The sequence below is a fragment of the Gymnogyps californianus genome, chromosome 6 (genome assembly GCF_018139145.2).
Source record: "Gymnogyps californianus isolate 813 chromosome 6, ASM1813914v2, whole genome shotgun sequence".
NCBI classification, from domain to species: Eukaryota; Metazoa; Chordata; class Aves; order Accipitriformes; family Cathartidae; genus Gymnogyps; species Gymnogyps californianus.
This window is the reverse complement of record NC_059476.1, coordinates 23,426,943-23,445,358: the sequence shown is the minus strand read 5'-3', so window position 1 is coordinate 23,445,358 and position 18,416 is coordinate 23,426,943. Positions and strand designations below refer to the sequence as shown.

The window sequence follows — 18,416 nt, the reverse complement described above, 5'->3', positions numbered from 1 at the left end:
TGGGTTCCTCTGAGGACAACCAGTTGTGTCAGGAGCTAATGGCTATTGTGCAGGGAGGTGAAACAGAGAAAAGAGGCATGAGGAAAGGTGATCTGGGAAAGTTTCAAAGCGGGGAAAAGAAGGTACTTCTCCTGCATGTGTGTGTGCTGGTCTGAATGGCTGATTTTAACTGGTGTGTTGAGGTTTGTGCTGCTCTGCTGGCCAGGCAGAGCCAGTGGCTGCCACATGTCATTTTGATGATTGTAAGACCTTCTTCCAGGGGTCACCAGTGGCATTCACTGGATAGCAGATCAAAAAGTTTTAGAAGAGGGCTCAGGAGCAGTGTAGTGAAAATTATTTTAGAATAGATAATAACACAGGCCTGACTCAATTGGTCACGTCTAATGAGGTGATTGTCACAGATAGTGGCTATTACCAGATGTGTCAGATGAAAGTATCACACAGGCCTCATGCCCATATACCTCACTGTGTAGAATACAGGCAATTCCTTGCTATTCAGAGATTTTCCAGTGTGCAATGGATCATCTTCGGTTATAGGATTTATTTGTTCCTCCTAAAGCCATGGACTGAAAAGCCTTGTAAACGTCAGCCTGGTTCCTAGAATCACAAAAGCTGTCCCCTGTTGATCCTGGAGCCTGTGGTTTAGCGAACCTTAGTCTGGGATGTGCATGACTAAGTCAGGGAGGCTTGGTTGTTATCTATGCATTGAGTGGAATTTATTACCTTTGCATTTCCAGAATGATGTGAAGGGGTCTAGCCACAAATGAGAATTAGACCTAGTGATACTTTTCCCCAAGAGTTTTTAGTTATATGTAGCTGTATGTTACAATGAGAGGGAACATAGGGGAACCCTCCAGTAGCTTCTACAACATTATCTTCCGCCCTCAGTCTTGGTATAGGAGATCTGCCTTACTTTGCAGCTCTCAGTTGACTTGGGGTCCATTGTGGGCTACAGCCAGCCCAAATGCATTACAGCACCCCCATGCTACCTTGTATAAGAGTGGAAGTTTGGAGAGCTCAAAATCATAGCATTATAAATACTGTCTTGGATGCACTGCGATAGCCTCCATAACATACCCCATCTAGTCAACGTTAAATAATGAGGAACTACAGTTTCTAAGATGACGCATTTCACACTGGGAAATCTTACGACAAATTGTTTGATTTCTGCTTGAATCATAACCAGAAAGCTGTATAAAGACTGTGCTGTTTACCATCTGGATATATTTTTAGTAGCATTTTTTACAGGCAGAACCTGCATGTTTAAAACAGAATAAGGTGGTCAGCTCAGACAAACCAACTGGAAACTGCACTTGCCCTTGCATGGAGTTACGTTTGCTGTGTGTGCATCAAATTTACTGAATAGTAGATGCTCTTATCACTAGCAGTGATTGTGATGATAAGAGAGTGTGTGCCAAGCTGACCAACTTTTCTTTTCTTCAAAAGACTGCAGAATCAAAAGCATTTTCTTCATCTGCTCCTCTCTCTTCCTCTGCCCTCTCTTCCTCTACTGTCACAACACAGCCACCTCCCAGACTTACACGCAGAGTCAGTAAGCCACAGGTAATCATCTTTGCTGATTACTCTTCCATTACTTAGAGCTGTTTCCATGCCATGCCATTGTTTTGTCATATGCTTGTTTAGCCATTCATTGATTCCACAGGTGAGATGTTTCTCCTGTCATTTAATTCAGAATTTTTATTTTTTAAAAAAATCATTTAAAATTATTTCCAGGCTGTGCAGAAGGGCAGGTATGGGCAAAATCTTCAGCTGGTGCAAATCCACATAGCTCAAGTCTGGGTTTCTGCCAGGTTGTACCAGCTGAGGATCTGATTTTCTGTTCCTCCAAAGGATTAACCCAGAGCTTATTTAGCTCTGACCTTGAGTTCCTACAGCTCGATTGCATTATAAGGCAGTATTGGTGGCCTTGTTAGCAGGAGTGATGTAGCATGAGATACTTTGGTTCAGGTTTTGTTTAACCACCTGAGATCAGGATTCAGGGTTTGCACATCTCAGAGCTGGGGGTAAGGCATACACAATGTCAGGGACCTGTTCCAGCCTTGTCAGGTAGGATTCAGAGGTTCTCAGCTCTATTGCTGAGAGCTACAAACATCTTTAAAGAGGGATGCAGTAGGGTCTGTGCAGCATAACCAACTCAGCCTCAGCACTGTGGCAGGGATGTCCAGGGCCCCGGGAACGAGCAGTGCTCGCAGCTGCTGGTGTCTTGTCAGTCCTTCCAGGCAGCTTCCACAAGATGGCAATATTTGAAACAGAAAGCTCACAATTAGCAAAAACTGGACTGAGTTTGTAGTGATGGGTATTGGGGAAGCAATCTTTGGCTTGATCAGTGAACCAGGCAGGCTGCTCATGCAGGATGAGTGTGGGAAGTAGTTGCCAATGTTACTTACTTTCTTTCTTGATCAGTTTATGAGAGCAAGATACAGCTTTAACCCTGAAATTTTCCTGTTACCTTTACTCACCTCATTTCCCTCCAATCATGAGCTTGCACAAGTTTTTACTGAACAACCACCTCCTGCTTCCCTTTCAGTTTCAATATCTGAGTCCAATAGGATACATATTCTGCTTCATGTTAAAAATCCATAGAAGTTTTCTGTGTCGGCCTTTCTCCTGACCTCTGATCTACTTGGTCCTGCTAATGCTTGCACTGGATGTATGTGATTCAAAAGAGGAGGAGCAAAGAGCCACATTTAGGGAAAGATGTTTCTCCTGAGTGCTGACTAGCACGCAGTTCTATTTTGGGTGTTGCACCTGGTTGTAATGGGACCCTGTGGCCTTTCTTTGGAGTCAAAGTCAAGCCAAAATTTATATTTTATATGCCTTGACAGTCAGAGCATTGTCAGTGTCAAGTTAAAACTGTGTGTGACATTATCGGTAGTCTGACCTCCTTTCCAGCTCTGGGTCTACAGTTGTTTAGGGAGCAGGAGCAGTATTTATATGTGCAAATGACTTCTCATTATCTGCGTGACCCATACAGAGGCTGATGGCTTCAGCAGAACTGCAGGTAATACCCTGGAGGCCTTTTCAAAAACCTGTCATCTTTTCATTGATTTTCATCAAATGAGAAAAGCACTTAGTAGACACGGAAATAAGACATTACATTTGGTTTTAGTTTCCATTATTGTCCACCCCTGGTGTTTGAGGTATTTTACCATTTTGAATTTTAGTTTTCTTTCTCATTATGGAGACATGGAAAATAAGGAGGTGATTGGTGACAGCCAATGCGGCTTCACTAAGGGCAAATTGTGCCTGACAAATTTGGTGGCCTTCTACGATGGGGTTACAGTACTGGTGGATAAGGGAAGAGCAACTGACATCATCTACCTGGACTTGTTCAAAGCATTTGACACTGTCCCACACAACATCCTTGTCTCTAAATTGGCGAGACATGGATTTGACAGATGGACTGCTCAGTGGATAAGGAATTGGCTGGATGATCACACTCAAAGAGTTGTGGTCGACGGCTCGATGTCCGAGTGGAGACCAGTGATGAGTGGTGTTCCTCAGGGGACGGTATTGGCACCGGCGCTGTTTAACATCTTTGTCGGCAACACGGACAGTGGGATTGAGTGCACCCTCAGCAAGTTTGCTGACGACACCAAGCTGTGTGGTGCGGTCGACACGCTGGAGGGAAGGGGTGCCATCCAGAGGGACCTTGACAGGCTTGAGAGGTGGGCCCATGCGAACCTCATGAAGTTCAACAAGGCCAAGTGCAAGGTCCTGCACATGGGTCGGGGCAATCCCAAGCACCAACACAGGCTGGGCGATGAGTGGCTTGAGAGCAGCCCTGCAGAGAAGGACTTGGGGGTATTAATGGATGAAAACTGAATATGAGCCAGCAATGTGCTCTCGCAGCCCAGAAAGCCAACCGTATCCTGGGCTGCATCAAAAGAAGCGTAACCAGCAGGTCGAGGGAGGTGATTCTTCCCCTCTACTCCACTCTTGTGAGACCCCGCCTGGAGTACTGCGTCCAGCTCTGGGGCCCCCAACAAAAGACAGACATGGACCTGTTGGAGTGAATCCAGAGGAGGGCCACGAAGACGATCAGAGGGCTGGAGCACCTCTCCTATGAAGACAGGCTGAGAGAGTTGGAGTGAAGACAGCCAGGAGAAGAGAAGGCTCCAGAGAGACCTTACAGCAGCTTTCCAGGACCTAAAGGGGGCCTACAGAAAAGATGGGGAGGGACTCTTTATCAGAGAGTGTAGTGATAGAATGAGGGGTAACAGTTTTAAACTGAAAGAGGGTAGATTTAGATTAGATGTAAGGAAGAAGTTCTTCACTGTGAAGGTGGTGAGACACTGGAAGAGGTTGCCCAGAGAGAGGTTGTGGATGCCCCATCCCTGGAAGTGTTCAACGCCAGGTTGGATGGGGCTTTGAGTGACCTGGTCTAGTGGAAGGTGTCCCTGCCCATGGCAGGGGGTTTGGAACTAGATGATCTTTAAGGTCCCTTCCAACCCTAACCATTCTATGACTCTATGATTATAGAGAACCTCCCCGGTTATGAAATTCTGACCCAGGGTTTTTTGCAGGTTTAAGACCTCTTTGGTACAGGGCTGGTATAAGGACTGTGTTCTTGCCTGTTCTGTTAAGTAATAATATAAAGTGCAATGGCTCTTTTAGCTGTTCTGAAGTTATTCCCTTTTGTTTAGTTTCACAGTCCAAACTAAAAAGAAAAAAGAATGACACCACAGCATGTGAAAGATATTTCAAGTATAACTTAGAGATAATTTCTTTCAATATTCCAGTAAAATGTGATACTAAGCAGTAATGTAATCTATCAAATTAATCTATTTCAGGGGACCCTCAGGAATTTTCTAGTGTAATTCCTGTTTTACTCTGAGGTCCTGTTAGCACAGTGTGACAGTCAGCAGTGGTGCTAGCACGTGTGTGAGCAGTGCAGCAACTTCGGCCCTGGGGCTGGACTGTGGCTGTGGGGTGGGGAAGGCAGGAGTGGCTGAATAAGGGTCCCTGTATTGCCCAGCAGTGTGAGGGATGTTGGTGGGGGGCTGTCTGCTCCTTTCCACTTGTACAAAACCACTCAGGCAGAGTGGTGAGTAATTTCACCCGCTTTGTCCTGGTAGAGAGGAGAGCGTATGAGGAGGATGCTCAGACTCCATGTTCCCCAGCACAGACCAGCTATGCTTACTTAGCATGGTCATTACTTAAGACCATCTCCAACGTAAGCTTTTATCCCCCCCAGCGGTCTTCTGCTGCTCCATGGGTTCAGCACGGCGGCGTTTCAGCCCAGCACGTTTATTGTCCAAGCCAGAGCTGCACAGTCTGCAGCAAGCGTTGGTACCTGCTCCCCGTGGGAGATGCATTTTTCTGCTGTAGACACAGCCTTCAGCTGCTGATCCAGGGCCCAGGGAGTCTTTCCATTGACTTTGACAGCCTTTAGGTCAGGCTGCTCCACACTGCAGCCTTTTCAGTGTCCTTTGTGAGAGCTCTTTGACCAGCTTTCCCCTCGCTTTCACCGCAGCTGGGGCTTGGTGTGTGCGGAGGTTTTCCTTTTTTCTTTCGGCTGGGCTGGGGAGTCCTCCCTGCTCATGGTTCTCCATTCACATGTGGAAGCATCACTGCTGATGTGTGCCCTTCTCTGAGGGGATACCACTTGTCTGTCTGTCTTCTTGTCTGTCTGTTAGTCTGTTCTGCTTAGCTTTCTCTTTGCTTATGTAGTCCTTTAACTCCCACCAGAAAGGGATGGAAGACGACACGTAAACAAGAGCTGCAATGGATAGACACACTGATGACACTTGACTTCGCAGGAGCGGGGAGAGCACTATTAAGTAGTCCCAGCATCTTTATTCCTAACAGTTAAAACCCGCCTCAGGGCTTTTCTAGGCTCTTAACGTAGAACCTTTTTCTGGTATTCTTACAAACTTGTAGTGCTCTTTAGATCCATCCTCAAACTCCATATGAGGTGGAGACAGTGGCCGGCTGTCCTTCAGGACTGACTGTACCACATATTTGTGTAGTCTGTAGACATGGAGACATAGACACTTAAGCACCTGCTTAAGTTTATTCACTTAGTCTTAACAAAGCATGTAGTGTGTCTGAGGGGGTGGGAGTTGAGTTGTCCTCACAGGTTGTGAATACTTGGTCACTTTTAGGGCCCCCAGTTTACCTCCAGCAGCAGCAGGGCTGGCTCAGTGTTTTGGGGGAACCTCTGTGTTTTATACTTCAGAGCTGTGCCCCACACTTGCTGATTCCTCGGCCACCTCTGGAGTCACCACTGTAGGTAGTACATGGGCTTTCCGAACCCGTGTTTGAAGAGCATTTAGACCTATAACACCACCTTCTTTTTTTTTTTTTTAAATTTATTCTCTTCTCTCCCTGCAAGAATAATGTAGGGTTTGTTTGTTTTTTTTTTAAAAAAGCCATCTAGGCCATGCTATCAAGGTCACTTGTTTGAAGTAGTGGGGTGGTACGTTTACAGCCTAAAACTATAGGATCTGATCTGGTCAGTTTTTTGTCCTGTTTGGCTAATGCTTCGTAGTTGCTGACCTGGGGGTGTTTCATCACCTCACTGTAGGGGTCTGCTGTAGCCCTGGGAGTTAGTGCAGAGACACCCACTGCTTTGGCAGGAGCTGCCTGGATCTCTGGAGCAGAGGCCAGAGGGGATCCACCTAGTCTTGTTGGGAACTGGGGGCTGCTAGGAGGGCAGGGGACTGCTTGGCCTCTGCCCCTGCCCAGCTGCCTCATGGAAATCCCCGTGAGGATCCTGCCAGGAAAGGGAACATGGCCAAGTTTCTGATGCTGCTAGGCTGCACCTCCTGGTATTACACATACAAGCCTGCACCATGGAGCGTTCAGAGGTAGTGTCGATTTTAAGCTTTCAAATAACTAATTTAATTCATAGTTATTAATGCTCTTTGGAGGAAAAGCTGGTCAGGGAGGTCATAATTAATCAATGAGAAATGGACCACGCTGTCTTAGGAGTTCATGGAGCAATTCCAGCAGTCAATTTATTAGTATGGAGCAGAGAAGCACTTTCTGGAATTAAAAAAAATCATTCTTACAGCTGCCTCTCACCTCAGCCTGGAAGTTGGTTTTCTCAGCTACTTGACCACCTGAGTTAGCTCTGATCTCATCAGATTTGATGCACTATATCCAGTTGGTCTGCACAATATTAATTTTAAATTTCTAATTATGCCATTTGCCTTTCAGCGCTGATGATAGACAGGCAGGAATGACTTCCAGAAATCCTGTGATGATTTTGGGCTCCGCAGTAAATGCTTTGAATGCGAATTCCACTGCAATTAGCCCATCCAACTTACATGGAAGAATATAGAAATATGTATCTATATAGAAATATACATGATAACAGAGCGTTGTTTCTTAGGGCAGTGATCCCAGATTCCAGCCCCAGACAGTACAGCTGACTACAAAGGAGTTGCTGTGGGGTTGGGTTGGCCTAGAGTGGGTCACAGTCCTCGAGAAAAGAGATGGTTTGCTTTAATACAATGATGGGCACAGCTCCAGAGGTCCACAATGTGGTTCAGAGGATCTTTGAGAATGGGAATTAGACAGGGATGAGCTCATCACCCTGCATTTCTGCAAACTTTTTGAGCATGCTTGGGCTGAAGGTGTCAGAAACCTCTTTATCCTCTGCTTCTGCTCTGTCTTGGGATGCCATGAGAAAGGAGGCCTTTTACTGAAGGGCATTGTTGAAGCGAATAAAGAGGAGGAGGGAAAGCATAAAAATTGAGGCCTTTGGAATTTGGGTTGAAAATTGTGTTGAAAATTGTGTTGAATGATCTCAGAGCATGGCAATGCTCTGTATCTTATCCAATCCACTTTGCGAAGCAGTCCTGCAGGTAGTACAAATAACCCTACACAGTTCAGACATCCCATTTGCTCACAGCATGCACCTTCAGTAGGTGTTTGAATATGCAAAAAGCATGCAAAACCAGGCTCTGGATACCTGTGCGACTTTCTCAGTGACCTTCCCCTTCCCCATAAAAACTCCAACCCCAAACACCCTATTTTCCTTGCTGTGCCCTGGGACACACGAGTCCCTGTGAAGAGTTGTGACTGGGGAGAGAGGCAGAGGGCAGAGTCCAGAAGCTTCACAGGAGGTGGTGGTTGGAGCTGAGTTTTCCAGTCAGGGCCTCCTCTGACCTGAAGTTCTGCCTTGTTGTGGGAATTAACGGAGCAGCTCAGATCCTCGCTTGGTACAAGCTAGAGTGATTTTCATGGGGCTACACAGCATTGTGCCTTCTGAGGACCTGAGCTGGTCTTTTTTAAGAAGCAAGTGAGTTACTGTTCTCTCCTGTGTCAAAGTCATTGAGGACTTTTCTAAAAACAGCAGCAGATTCTTCTCAGCATGCTTTTGGCCTTTCAGGTTTGATGCTCTCGAGTATGTGCTTCTGTCCTTGTTTCCCCCGCCCCGGAATGCAGTATGACACTATGTACCATTTCTGGTTGTAGCGGTGTCCTTAACCTTCCACTCTGATTCCCTGCTCTGAGCTTCTGTTTTGCTGTCACCTTTCTCTTTGCAGCATTCTGTGTGCTGCAGTGCAGTTTCATTACTGTAGCCTTAATGTCTCTTGTGTAAATGAAAGACCTTGTTGTCCAAAAAGTGTGGTGTTGGGGTGGGGAGGGGAAGAGTTGTTAATTTTCTTTTGTTGTCTGCGCTCCATTTAAATTTTTTTAATTCTGACCGATATAACATCTGCTAAAATGTCTTCCTTATCATTTGCTTGGTGATCACACAGCCTTCCCACCATTCATTGAGAGCTGGACCAGATCTCACAGAGTCTGAAAAGAGCTATGTGGTAAGGCCACTGTTTAACTCAGATGTGTAGTCCTAGACTCTCTTCACCCAGACAGTAACACCTCAGTAGAGATAAAATGCCAGCGCTATTTTTAGCTCAAAGTAGGTACATATTTATCTATTTGCATATATTGTTTTGTTTGCAACAGAAAAAGGGAATTTAGCAATTAGAAAAACTGTCATAGCCAATGAGAAGTTGGGCTAATTGTGCTGCCAGTCCCTGGGTATAAGTTAAATGAAGCAAAATGCATGAATGGAGCGGCCCGCCTTGCATTCTTGAACTGACTTCATAGCATTTGTAATGGTGCCACTGCATAACTAATTGCAACCTCTTATGCTGCTGCTTTTAAAAATATATGTATTTGTTACAAATCTTCAAACTAAATGCCAAATTCTTCTGTATCTTACCTGTTTTTCCATGCTTACACCTGGATCCCTTCTGCACTCCACTACCTGGATATTTACCTGGATCTACAACTCTTTTTTTTTTTTCTTTTTTTTTTTTTTTTTTACTGGACTTATGTGCTGCATCTGGAATGTCCCATCTCTTCTTGTCTATATTTCCCCTTCCTCCCCCCTGTTGACTGTCCTTTGGGTGTTCTTGGATGTCAATGCTGCCTACCACGCAGGAAGCTGTTTGCAATGAGATCATAAACATTGCAGAAAAGTCTGTTCATTACTGCAGTGCTATTTCTCAGCCTCTTGACTCTCGCCACAAGGTGACCTCTAATGACCATAAACCATCTCTCATCATTTCTCAGCAACCTCAAGCACAGCAGCAAGGAGCCAGCCCTGACAGAAGTCAAACACCACGAGACATGTAAGTCATTTTGGCTCCCATCTCTTCCAGCAGCCTTGTCTCTGACTGGTGGTGAAGATGGGGAGGTGTGAAAGCTTCAGCGTTTCAGGAGTTAAATTAGAATTATGGGAAAGTGTCAGCTTTTCTTTAAAGAAAAAAATAGCCACATATCATCATAATGAGTAGTTTAAAACTGGGACCTTTGTGTCTGTATAGCACCTGAAACAATGACCTCATGATCCAGGACTGGGTCTCTTTTGAGCACTTGATTCATGCTGGTTATGGAGACTATCTCAGTGTCTTTGTATCTTGAAGCCAGAGACAAATTAATATCCACTGGCTACACCTGGCTCATATGGCATGGGTCAATGTGTTCACCCCTGTTCTTAGCTTCTCACAGTACAGTGAGCAGTTGCAACACCAATGCCGCTTGGTGCATTGTTGGCCAGTTCCACAGATGAATTGGTGGCTGAATGATGAGAGACCAAGGCTGAGAGTTTCAAACCTGGAGCTGCCATTAAGCTTGGTGGGGCCTTTCACTGATGATTTTGAGACAAGTAGCCTTCACTGTGTGCTGGGGACTGAAGTTCCTTGGCAGCTGGCTCCTGAAAGGAGCCTTTGCTTTCCCCTGCCCCTTTATGCAGAACGGAAAGTCTCACATCAACTCTGTTTTCACTCCCCACAGGCAGGGGATCTAAGCCTCCCCAAATTTGCCCAAAGATTGTTTCCACTCCGTAAGGTTCCTTTCTGATAAATACAGAGTGCCTCTGGTTCAAGTGGTATCTCAGGGCAGGATTCAACCTCGGATTTTGTTTGCCCCGTTCCTCCTCAGCCATGATTCATCCAGCAACCTTAGTGCAGTAGAGTAGGCAGTATCTTTTTCTAAAGTCCTTCACTCTGCCGTTTGGTCCTTCACGGCCCTGCCTATGTGCCTGGGCGAGGGAACAGATGTCTCAGCCCAGGAATGAGTGTATCCAGGTTTTGCCTTGCATTCAGTAGGGTGTCTGCACTCGTATGCTCTCTAGGTGCTACACGTTAGGAAGACTCCGGTTGTTACAGTCTATGGAGATAACTACACGGCAAAAAGGAAACAGAAGCTCTCTGCATATCCCACACAGTGCAGGCGTGATGCTTTTTGCTGCCATGGCCTTGTGACAACAGCCAATTTAATGCAGTTGGCTTCCTCCTCTCAAATGGAAAACAGAGGTCCAAACTGCATTGAACAAAATATAATAGGAATTAGAAAGGGGAAGGGAGATGTCTCCTTCTGAAGGGATGTCAGGGAAATCCAATGGCTAACATGCAGTATCTTTCTGGTTTTAGAGTTAGCTACCAAGCCCTCTACAGCTACACTCCTCAGAACGATGATGAGCTGGAACTGAGGGATGGTGACATTGTCGATGTCATGGAGAAATGTGACGACGGCTGGTTTGTGGGTGAGTGTGACACTTGCCTGTCAGCAGAGTTTTTTGAGATGCAGATGAGCAATTTTGCAGAGTGTCTGGAAGTTGCTTTCATTTGTGGGGTCAAAATGGTAAAAAAAATCAACTCAACTTTTTTCACGATTTCTTATCTTTTCCCATCAAGAACATTAAAATTAGGGTGCAGGGTGGTGGAGCTTTGTTTTCCTTGCTAGGTCTCTACTTTTTCCTCTTTTCTTTCCTTAATTTCCCCGTTCCCCTTTTCCCCTGATCCTTCTTGCTCACACAGATGGCAGAGCAACAGAGGGAACCAAGGAAAACTGGATTTCTGTAGCTTTTCCAAAGCTGAGGGAGCCATGGCAAGTTACAGAAAGCGGCAAGTAGGGGATGAAGGGAACACATGGATGGGAGTTGCAGTCCCTGAAAATCCAGCCTCATCTGTAGCTGTGTGTTTAGCAAAATTTAGCTCTTTACCTTCAAAGAATGCAAATTTGGACAGTGTTCTCCATCTCAACACTGCAAGTCTAGGCTTGTTATATCTTCTTAAGGGAGATTAGCTCGCTTACACTGATAGGAGTTTGGCTCCTAGCCTATAGGCCCAGGAGCTTTCACCAGCACCTTATTAATTGTTAAAAGGGAAGACCAAAGATGATTAGTAGCAGAACTAGTTGTGATCTCATCTACACCAAAAGGCTCTGTGACCAGGACTCCTATTTAGTTTTCGAAAGCAATGCCTGCAGGCAGAAGAGGCTGCCACCTCTACCTTTTTAAACCCCTAAGCCTTCCTTGCATGGCTCCATCTTACTCTGGCTTCTTTGTGTTTTATTTTGCGACAGGTACGTCCAGGAGAACAAGGCAGTTTGGCACCTTCCCAGGCAACTATGTGAAGCTTCTGTACCTGTAAAACAACAGTGATCCCACTGTGACAGTGATGGGATTGTTTTCCAGATGATGTTTTTAAACAGTGAAGAAACAGACAATTTATGAATGTAATAGACAAGAGATGAGACGTGTTAGGAGGATGTGGTTATGTGGTACAGTATTGAGTTGAATGTGTAGCCCTGCTTCCACGGATTCAGGGTGTGAATTGTTTGCTGAAGAAGAGACAGTTTCTAGTTTACAGTGCTGCCTTTGTGTATTCTTCTCCCCTCCCCAGCAAGAGTTCTGGTGATAATCTTAATTTGTATGGAGTACTTACCTCTGAGAAGGCTTCAGGGAAGCACATGATATAGGTTTTGTTTGTGTGTTGAGATAGGATAGTGCTTTGGGGCAGTATGCAGCCTTGCAGCTGCTCCCTTTCACTGGCGAGGTTGAGGGAGGCTGGACTTTCTGCCCGGTTTCTGCCTTGCTGAAGACTCACTTTGCTCTGCCTTCCACTTCCATAGAAACCCCTTCCTTCGTGTCACGCACCTTAAGACCCAGCAGAGGCAGAGGACAGCTGATATGGTTAAACTGCAGAGCTCTGTGTGGAAAAGGAGTTTGGGACTGGTGGTTTAATCCAGAGAGGTCAGCCAAAGCATAACGCAAACACGCAAAAATCCCAAACCCTTTAATAACACATTACCTGTCTCTGCAGGGTTTTTTTCTTTTGTGCAGGGGCTGTGTGTGTGTGTGAGTGTATTGTGTGCATCAAAACAAACTGAGTCCTGTTTTTTAAAGAGAAATCAGCCTGGCTTTGACATTTATCTGCACAAAGAATAGAACCAATAAACAGAACATCCGTGAGAGCAAATCCTGTTTATGAGTCCTACGGCCGTTCACTTTCTCTGCTCCTCCTGCCCTGTTGCTGGCCCTAAAGGATCACACACTTTTCAAAGCATACTGTTTGGGATGAAGACTTTGCTTCTTTCCTGGCATTAAATCTTAGAGGATCTGATAAATCTGAGCAACAAACATATCACTAAGGGTGCCTTTTTTTTTCCTTTTGGTTACAGTGTCAATGGTAGGTCTCAAATAAATACATGCATTTTGGCTGCCTCTTAGTCATACAAAAAAGTCTAATCAATTTGGAAAGCTGTTCCCAGCAGTTATTACCAGTTACATAGATTCGTATTTCCTTGAGGAAAAAAAAAATGGCTTGGCTGTACGCTTGCCTGTAAATCCACTATGAATACTCTTTTGATAGACATTTTGTAATTAAGAAAATGCATAAATAAACCTGGTTCGATCAGACTCTGCTTCCTACAGTTACCATACAAATAGCAAAGGGTTAGATTGCTATTTTGTCATAAGCCGTATTTAATAATATAAAATGCCTATTTTTATGCTGATGCTTTTATACAGATTTATTAAGAGTAACTACAACTAACTGTTAGCACGACTTGCAATGTTTTGATAAACTAGCCATGCTCCTGGGTTTGAAATCAAGTAGGCTTGTCTTCCGTCTAGGTCAGCGGAAGAGAAGACTCAGTGTCTCAGAAGTTTGACTGTAAATATGTATATTTAACTTTGTACAGACAATGTACTTACCTTGTATAGAAAAATAACTTAAACACATTGAGTGAAGGGAGGAAAAAAAAGGCAGTTGTGAAAGGTTGGGATTTTTTCCCACTTTTATTTAAATGATGGAATTCCATGTATGTTCACATAAAGAGTTTTAGCACAAAATATCCATTATGAAAGGGTTTCAGATATGACACAAAGCACCACTGTTTCTTTTCTGCAGGAGATACCTTTAATCCTGCATCTTATTTATGGGTTTGTTTTTCTGCTTTGGGTTTGCCCTCCAGTTACTTGCAGCAATATTTAGGTCTGTTGCTAAGATTGGATAACACCAAATTAATCTATCCAGCAAAGTACCATGATGATACTGACTGTATATAACATACTCATTTAAAGGTTTATTTTTTGTTCTTGCTTTTGCCATTTTAAGTTACACACACACACACACAAACCACAACTTATTTTTGTGTTTTTTGTTTCTTATTGCAGTGGATTACTATTTGACAATTAATAAATGGAACTATTGAATTACTATTGTGTTCCCTGTACAAATTATTAAATAAAGTCTATTCCCGCTGTTCCCGTAGCAATGCACTTTTGTACTAGTGCCCCTCCGTGGCTGGCTGTGGCTGTGTCCATACTGAGTAGTAGGTGTCTGCCACGGGCTTCCCGAGTGTCCTGCACCTGAGGATCCTGCTTGTGACTTGGCCTGAGCTCACCGATTCTCCCTCCTCAGCCACAGGCAGGCTGTCACTTTTTCTCAAAGAAACCAAGGTGTAAAAGCAGAGAAAAAGCTGGTTTGCACCCAGATCCCACTGTAACGTGGGGTCAGGGTGCAGCTGCTGTGGCACGCACACAGACCTGGGAGCTCAGGAGCACACACAAGTCCACTGGTTTACAAAGGGTCTTTGTCACTCTCTCTCAGATGAGGCGGCCACACAGGTTAAGTAGGACAAGAAACCCCAAATGCCAGCCTCTGTGGAAAGGGATGTCAGTTGGTGTTGTGTTTACATGTGCATTTTTAACCCTGACTCGGGTCAAAACCTGTAAGACGCTGACTTCTGCAGTAGCTGCGCTCTGACCAGGCAGGTATGGCTGCAGTGCTAATTCAAGGGGTTTCTGCAAGGTCTGTGATGAACACATCATGTCTCACAGCCCTGCAGCAGGAGAGCGAGCCGTGACTTTTTGGGTGTGCCTTGTGTAAAGGAACAGTCCCCGCAGGAGCAGAGCGAGGGAAGGCCAGAGCTGAGCTGCCTGGGTGGGCTCACTGGGGCTCAGTCATGCACAAGTACCACAAAAGCGCACCCTGCACCTCCACACGCCTGGCTCCTGCACGCTGCCTGCGCGGGGCGGTGCCCCCCCCCCCCGAAGGCTGGTCTTTCGCGAGGAGTTTTAACTTCCTTGAGACCTCCACCTCAGCCTGAGCCAAAATTGGGCGACAGATTCAAACTCTGTGGTTATGCGACCGGATGGCCAGGCAGACAGATACACGTCGTGGCTGCATTCGCGATGATTTTAGGAAGTCAAACTATAAACAAGCCAGTCCTAAAACCAAACTAACAGGACAGCAAAAGCCTCAAGCTATTTTATATGTCCTTAGAAAGCACACCGACACAAGCCCATTTTTTTGTTTCGCAGGTTACCTTATATAAAAGCAAAAGGGCAGCCTGACCACCGCTTTGCTGCAGCCGCTAGCATTGCTAGCCCTTGCTTTACAGTGCTGCGGCCAGGGAGGGGAGAAAGAGAGACTCATCTATAGCTACCGAACCTCGATATTTACTGATGTCACATTCTACCCTAATGTACTTGGTAAGGAACAGGCTAGAGGTGCTTTTGTGACTGCAGAAGCTGGGCATGCAGAGAGGGGAAGAGGACCCAGCGGTGTGTCACAGCCCTCCCGAAATCCCTCACACCTGGGGGGAAAGGAGCTCTCCGTGTCACTTTCATCACCGCCGGGAGATGCGTAACGATGCGGTGGAAGAACTACTGCTCTCTGATAGAGGTGAGATTAATGATCCGGATGCATGTACCCCGGAAGGAAATAACCCATGAAACGACAAGTTAATGCAGGAAAAAGGAAGAAGCCAAGAAAGGGAATTGCAGAGGCAAGGGTGTGCCTTGCGATGGGATCATTCGTAGGCGCGCCTTGCGATGGGATCATTCGTAGGCACGTCTTGCAGGGCCAGCACCTGAGTGACCTGCCTCATCCCCACTTGCTGACTGCTCCACGCTCCCCAGCCATGGCTGAATCCCAGTTTCAGCAGCAGCCTTGTGCTGCGCCTCACTGATGTTCTGCTCACTGATGAGCTGTATTCATTTACTAAATAAGCAGCTACGCTTGCACTCAAGTTGTAAATGCCAGCAGCGTTGCTGTAACCAGCCTCTCCCCTCTGTCCATCATCAGATCAGCGGGGGCTTAACATGCCACTGGAACAACTGTTTTTCCTGGATCACAGCTAAGGAGGTCGGCTGAAAAACCCGTATAGAAGAATTCCTTCTTTTGTTGGTGGTACCACCCCTAAGGGGCTAGGGATAAACAAAACTGCCTAAAGTAGTGACAAATCGGAGCTAAATTAGGGGAAAATACCCTTGCCAGGCTCCGCCCTCACTCATCAGCTCCCAGCTGGGAAACCGCACACAAGGCGGCTTATTTCCATCGCCTCCATTAGGCTTCAGAGTTAACATCACACCAGGCCTGAGCAGGCCGAGCCGTATTTGCCTGGGAGATGCCGCACCGGGGCAGTCTCGCCTGCGGTTGCCCGCCGGTGGCTTGCTCTGCAGCCCTCCTGCCTTCTGGTCGCGGCCAGCTCCAGCTGCGGGAGAGGCGCAGCCCCGCCGGGAGGGGGTAAGACGGGGCGTGAGACGCTCTGAGTTTCCGAAGACCGAAATTCTCGTCCTCCGGCAGCGGCTCGGCCCCGCGAACCTCCCTCGGGAGGGTTTCACCTTAAAGCCCGGCGGGCCGGCTTTCTACTCGAGAAGGCGGCAGCCGCCCAGCGGTGTCCGGGGAACTCTGCCCCCCCCGGGGCGGGACAGCCAGCCCGGCGGCGGCGGCGGCGGGGCCCGGGAGCCCCGGGGAGGGGCCGGCGGCGGCGGGGCGGGCCGGGGGCGGGGCGGGCCGGGCCGGTGCAGGCGGCGGGGTAGCCGGGCGTCCGGCGAGGTGCAGCCGCGCACATGGGGACGCACCGCATCGTGCTGTCGGGCCCCGGGCCCTGGGGCTTCCGCCTGGTGGGCGGCCGGGACTTCGAGCAGCCCCTCACCATCTCCCGGGTAGGGCGCGGCGGCGGCTCGGGGGGCGGGCGGTGCTGGGGGCCGGGGACGCCCGGGCCGGGGTCGGCGCGGCGCCGGCTCCCGGGGAGGCTGGGGCTGGCAGGTGGCTGCTGCTGGTACAAAGGCAGCGTTGGTGACACAGCCGTGGCGGGGGGTTCTTTTCTTTTTCTTCCCCCTGGTTTGTTTGTTTGTTTGTTTTAATGTTTATGGAGAAATCCGTGGTGGCCCACGCAGCCCCTTAACCTGGCTTTGACCGGGGGCTCTTCTTCTTGCCGACCCTCCCTCCTCAGTTTGTCCGTAGCAAACCCCTTACCGCAGGCAGAGGGAATCCCCTCTGCTCCCGCCAGCCCGTCATCTGGGTTTTGCAGCCCATCCTATGGGAAGCAGCCGCACTGAGGTGGTGCTCGCCTGCTTTTGCTTGCCATGTATAGTTAAAAGAAAAGCCTTTGTTTACAGAAGCCATATTAACCTATGTTAAGTGCCTCCGCCTGTTCCTAAGTCCTTCTTACCCCCACTTAAAGAAAAATTAGTTAGGAAATGACAGTTAAAGTTTCACATCCAAGCAGTTTTAGTGGTGTAACTTAATTTGCCCTCCTCCGCTCCAGCATTTGCCTGTAAAAAGTCAGGGTTTGGTTCAGATTACCTCGCTTTTCTGTCCGTGTACCCACCCGCACCCAAGCGTCCCCGCGCGCAGGTGCTCACGCCCCGCTGCTGCCTGCCGCCTGCCCCGAGCAGGGAGCTGGGCCCTGCCCCGAGCTGCTCGCTGCAGACCGACAAAAAGCAAGGGCATGCGTGCCCATCTCTTCCTGCGTGGGGGCAATAAACCCCAAACTCCCTGTCCCTTCGTGGCTTTGTGTGGGGTGCGCTGCTCGGCATCTTGTCGGGGCTGCTGGCCTCCCCCGGGGGGAGAAGGCATTGCTCCAATTTCCAGCAATCCCTCTGCAAACCAGAGGCATCGAACGAGCTGCTGGCAGCCCTGGGCTCTGGCCTCTGCTGCCACCTTTGCGCGGCTTTGAAGTCCCCGTGGGCCCCAGGTGAGGAAGGGCCGTGGGAAGTGGGACGTACAAGAACTTGAACTTCTGTGAACTGCCCTTAAAGAAGACCAGGATGGTGAAACTTGTGATTTTTCTAAATATCTCCTGCCACAGGGTCCTGCTGCCTGAAGGACCCCAGGTGCCACAGGGGAGGCAGCCGGCTCTGAGACCAGCAGAGCTGGCAAGTGCTGTCAAACCCACAGAGGGGGGGAAAGTTATTAATTTTCTGTGTAATCTCTTTCAATTACAGTAATAATGCCTCATTCTTCTAAAGCATTTTTTGGACATGAAAGCACCTTTAGCGTAGGGGAAGTGATATTTACTTCATTGTTATGGTAATTGTTGCCATTTCCTTCCAGCAAAAGGCTCTCAGGCAGAAGTATGTCTGAAGTCCTACCTCGCTGCTCTAACCTCTTCTCCTTGGTCACATTTGTCAGTGCTTATGGGCACATACCAAGGGACATAGATCAGCAAAGCGGCAAAAATAACCACCTCATGAGAAATTGTGACCCTGGAAACTAAAATGTAATAAAATAGTCTCTCTGGTGGTGGTGACGTAAATGCTGACAATTGGCAGCTCTTATCACGTTTTCTCTTGTGGCCCCTCTGACATTTTTAATTTCCCCTACAAGACTTCAAGCCATTAATCTTTCCTGTGG

The 18,416-nt window shown here is 47.4% G+C and overlaps 2 protein-coding genes across 2 annotated transcripts in view; both read left to right on the top strand.

The window, feature by feature from the left end:
- Positions 1-14,042, top strand: part of SORBS1 (sorbin and SH3 domain containing 1) — a 119,706-nt gene extending 105,664 nt beyond the window's left edge. Inside the window, exons 27-29 of the mRNA XM_050899426.1 lie at positions 9,556-9,614; positions 10,917-11,029; positions 11,851-14,042. Of these exons, the coding sequence (XP_050755383.1) occupies positions 9,556-9,614; positions 10,917-11,029; positions 11,851-11,918 (240 nt within the window). The 3' untranslated portion in view covers positions 11,919-14,042. The remainder of the gene's footprint in view (positions 1-9,555; positions 9,615-10,916; positions 11,030-11,850) is intronic.
- A 2,560-nt stretch (positions 14,043-16,602) lies between these two features.
- The window catches only part of PDLIM1 (PDZ and LIM domain 1), a 45,156-nt gene continuing 43,342 nt past the window's right edge, over positions 16,603-18,416 (top strand). Inside the window, exon 1 of the mRNA XM_050899175.1 lies at positions 16,603-16,723. Within this exon, the coding sequence (XP_050755132.1) occupies positions 16,628-16,723 (96 nt within the window). The 5' untranslated portion in view covers positions 16,603-16,627. The remainder of the gene's footprint in view (positions 16,724-18,416) is intronic.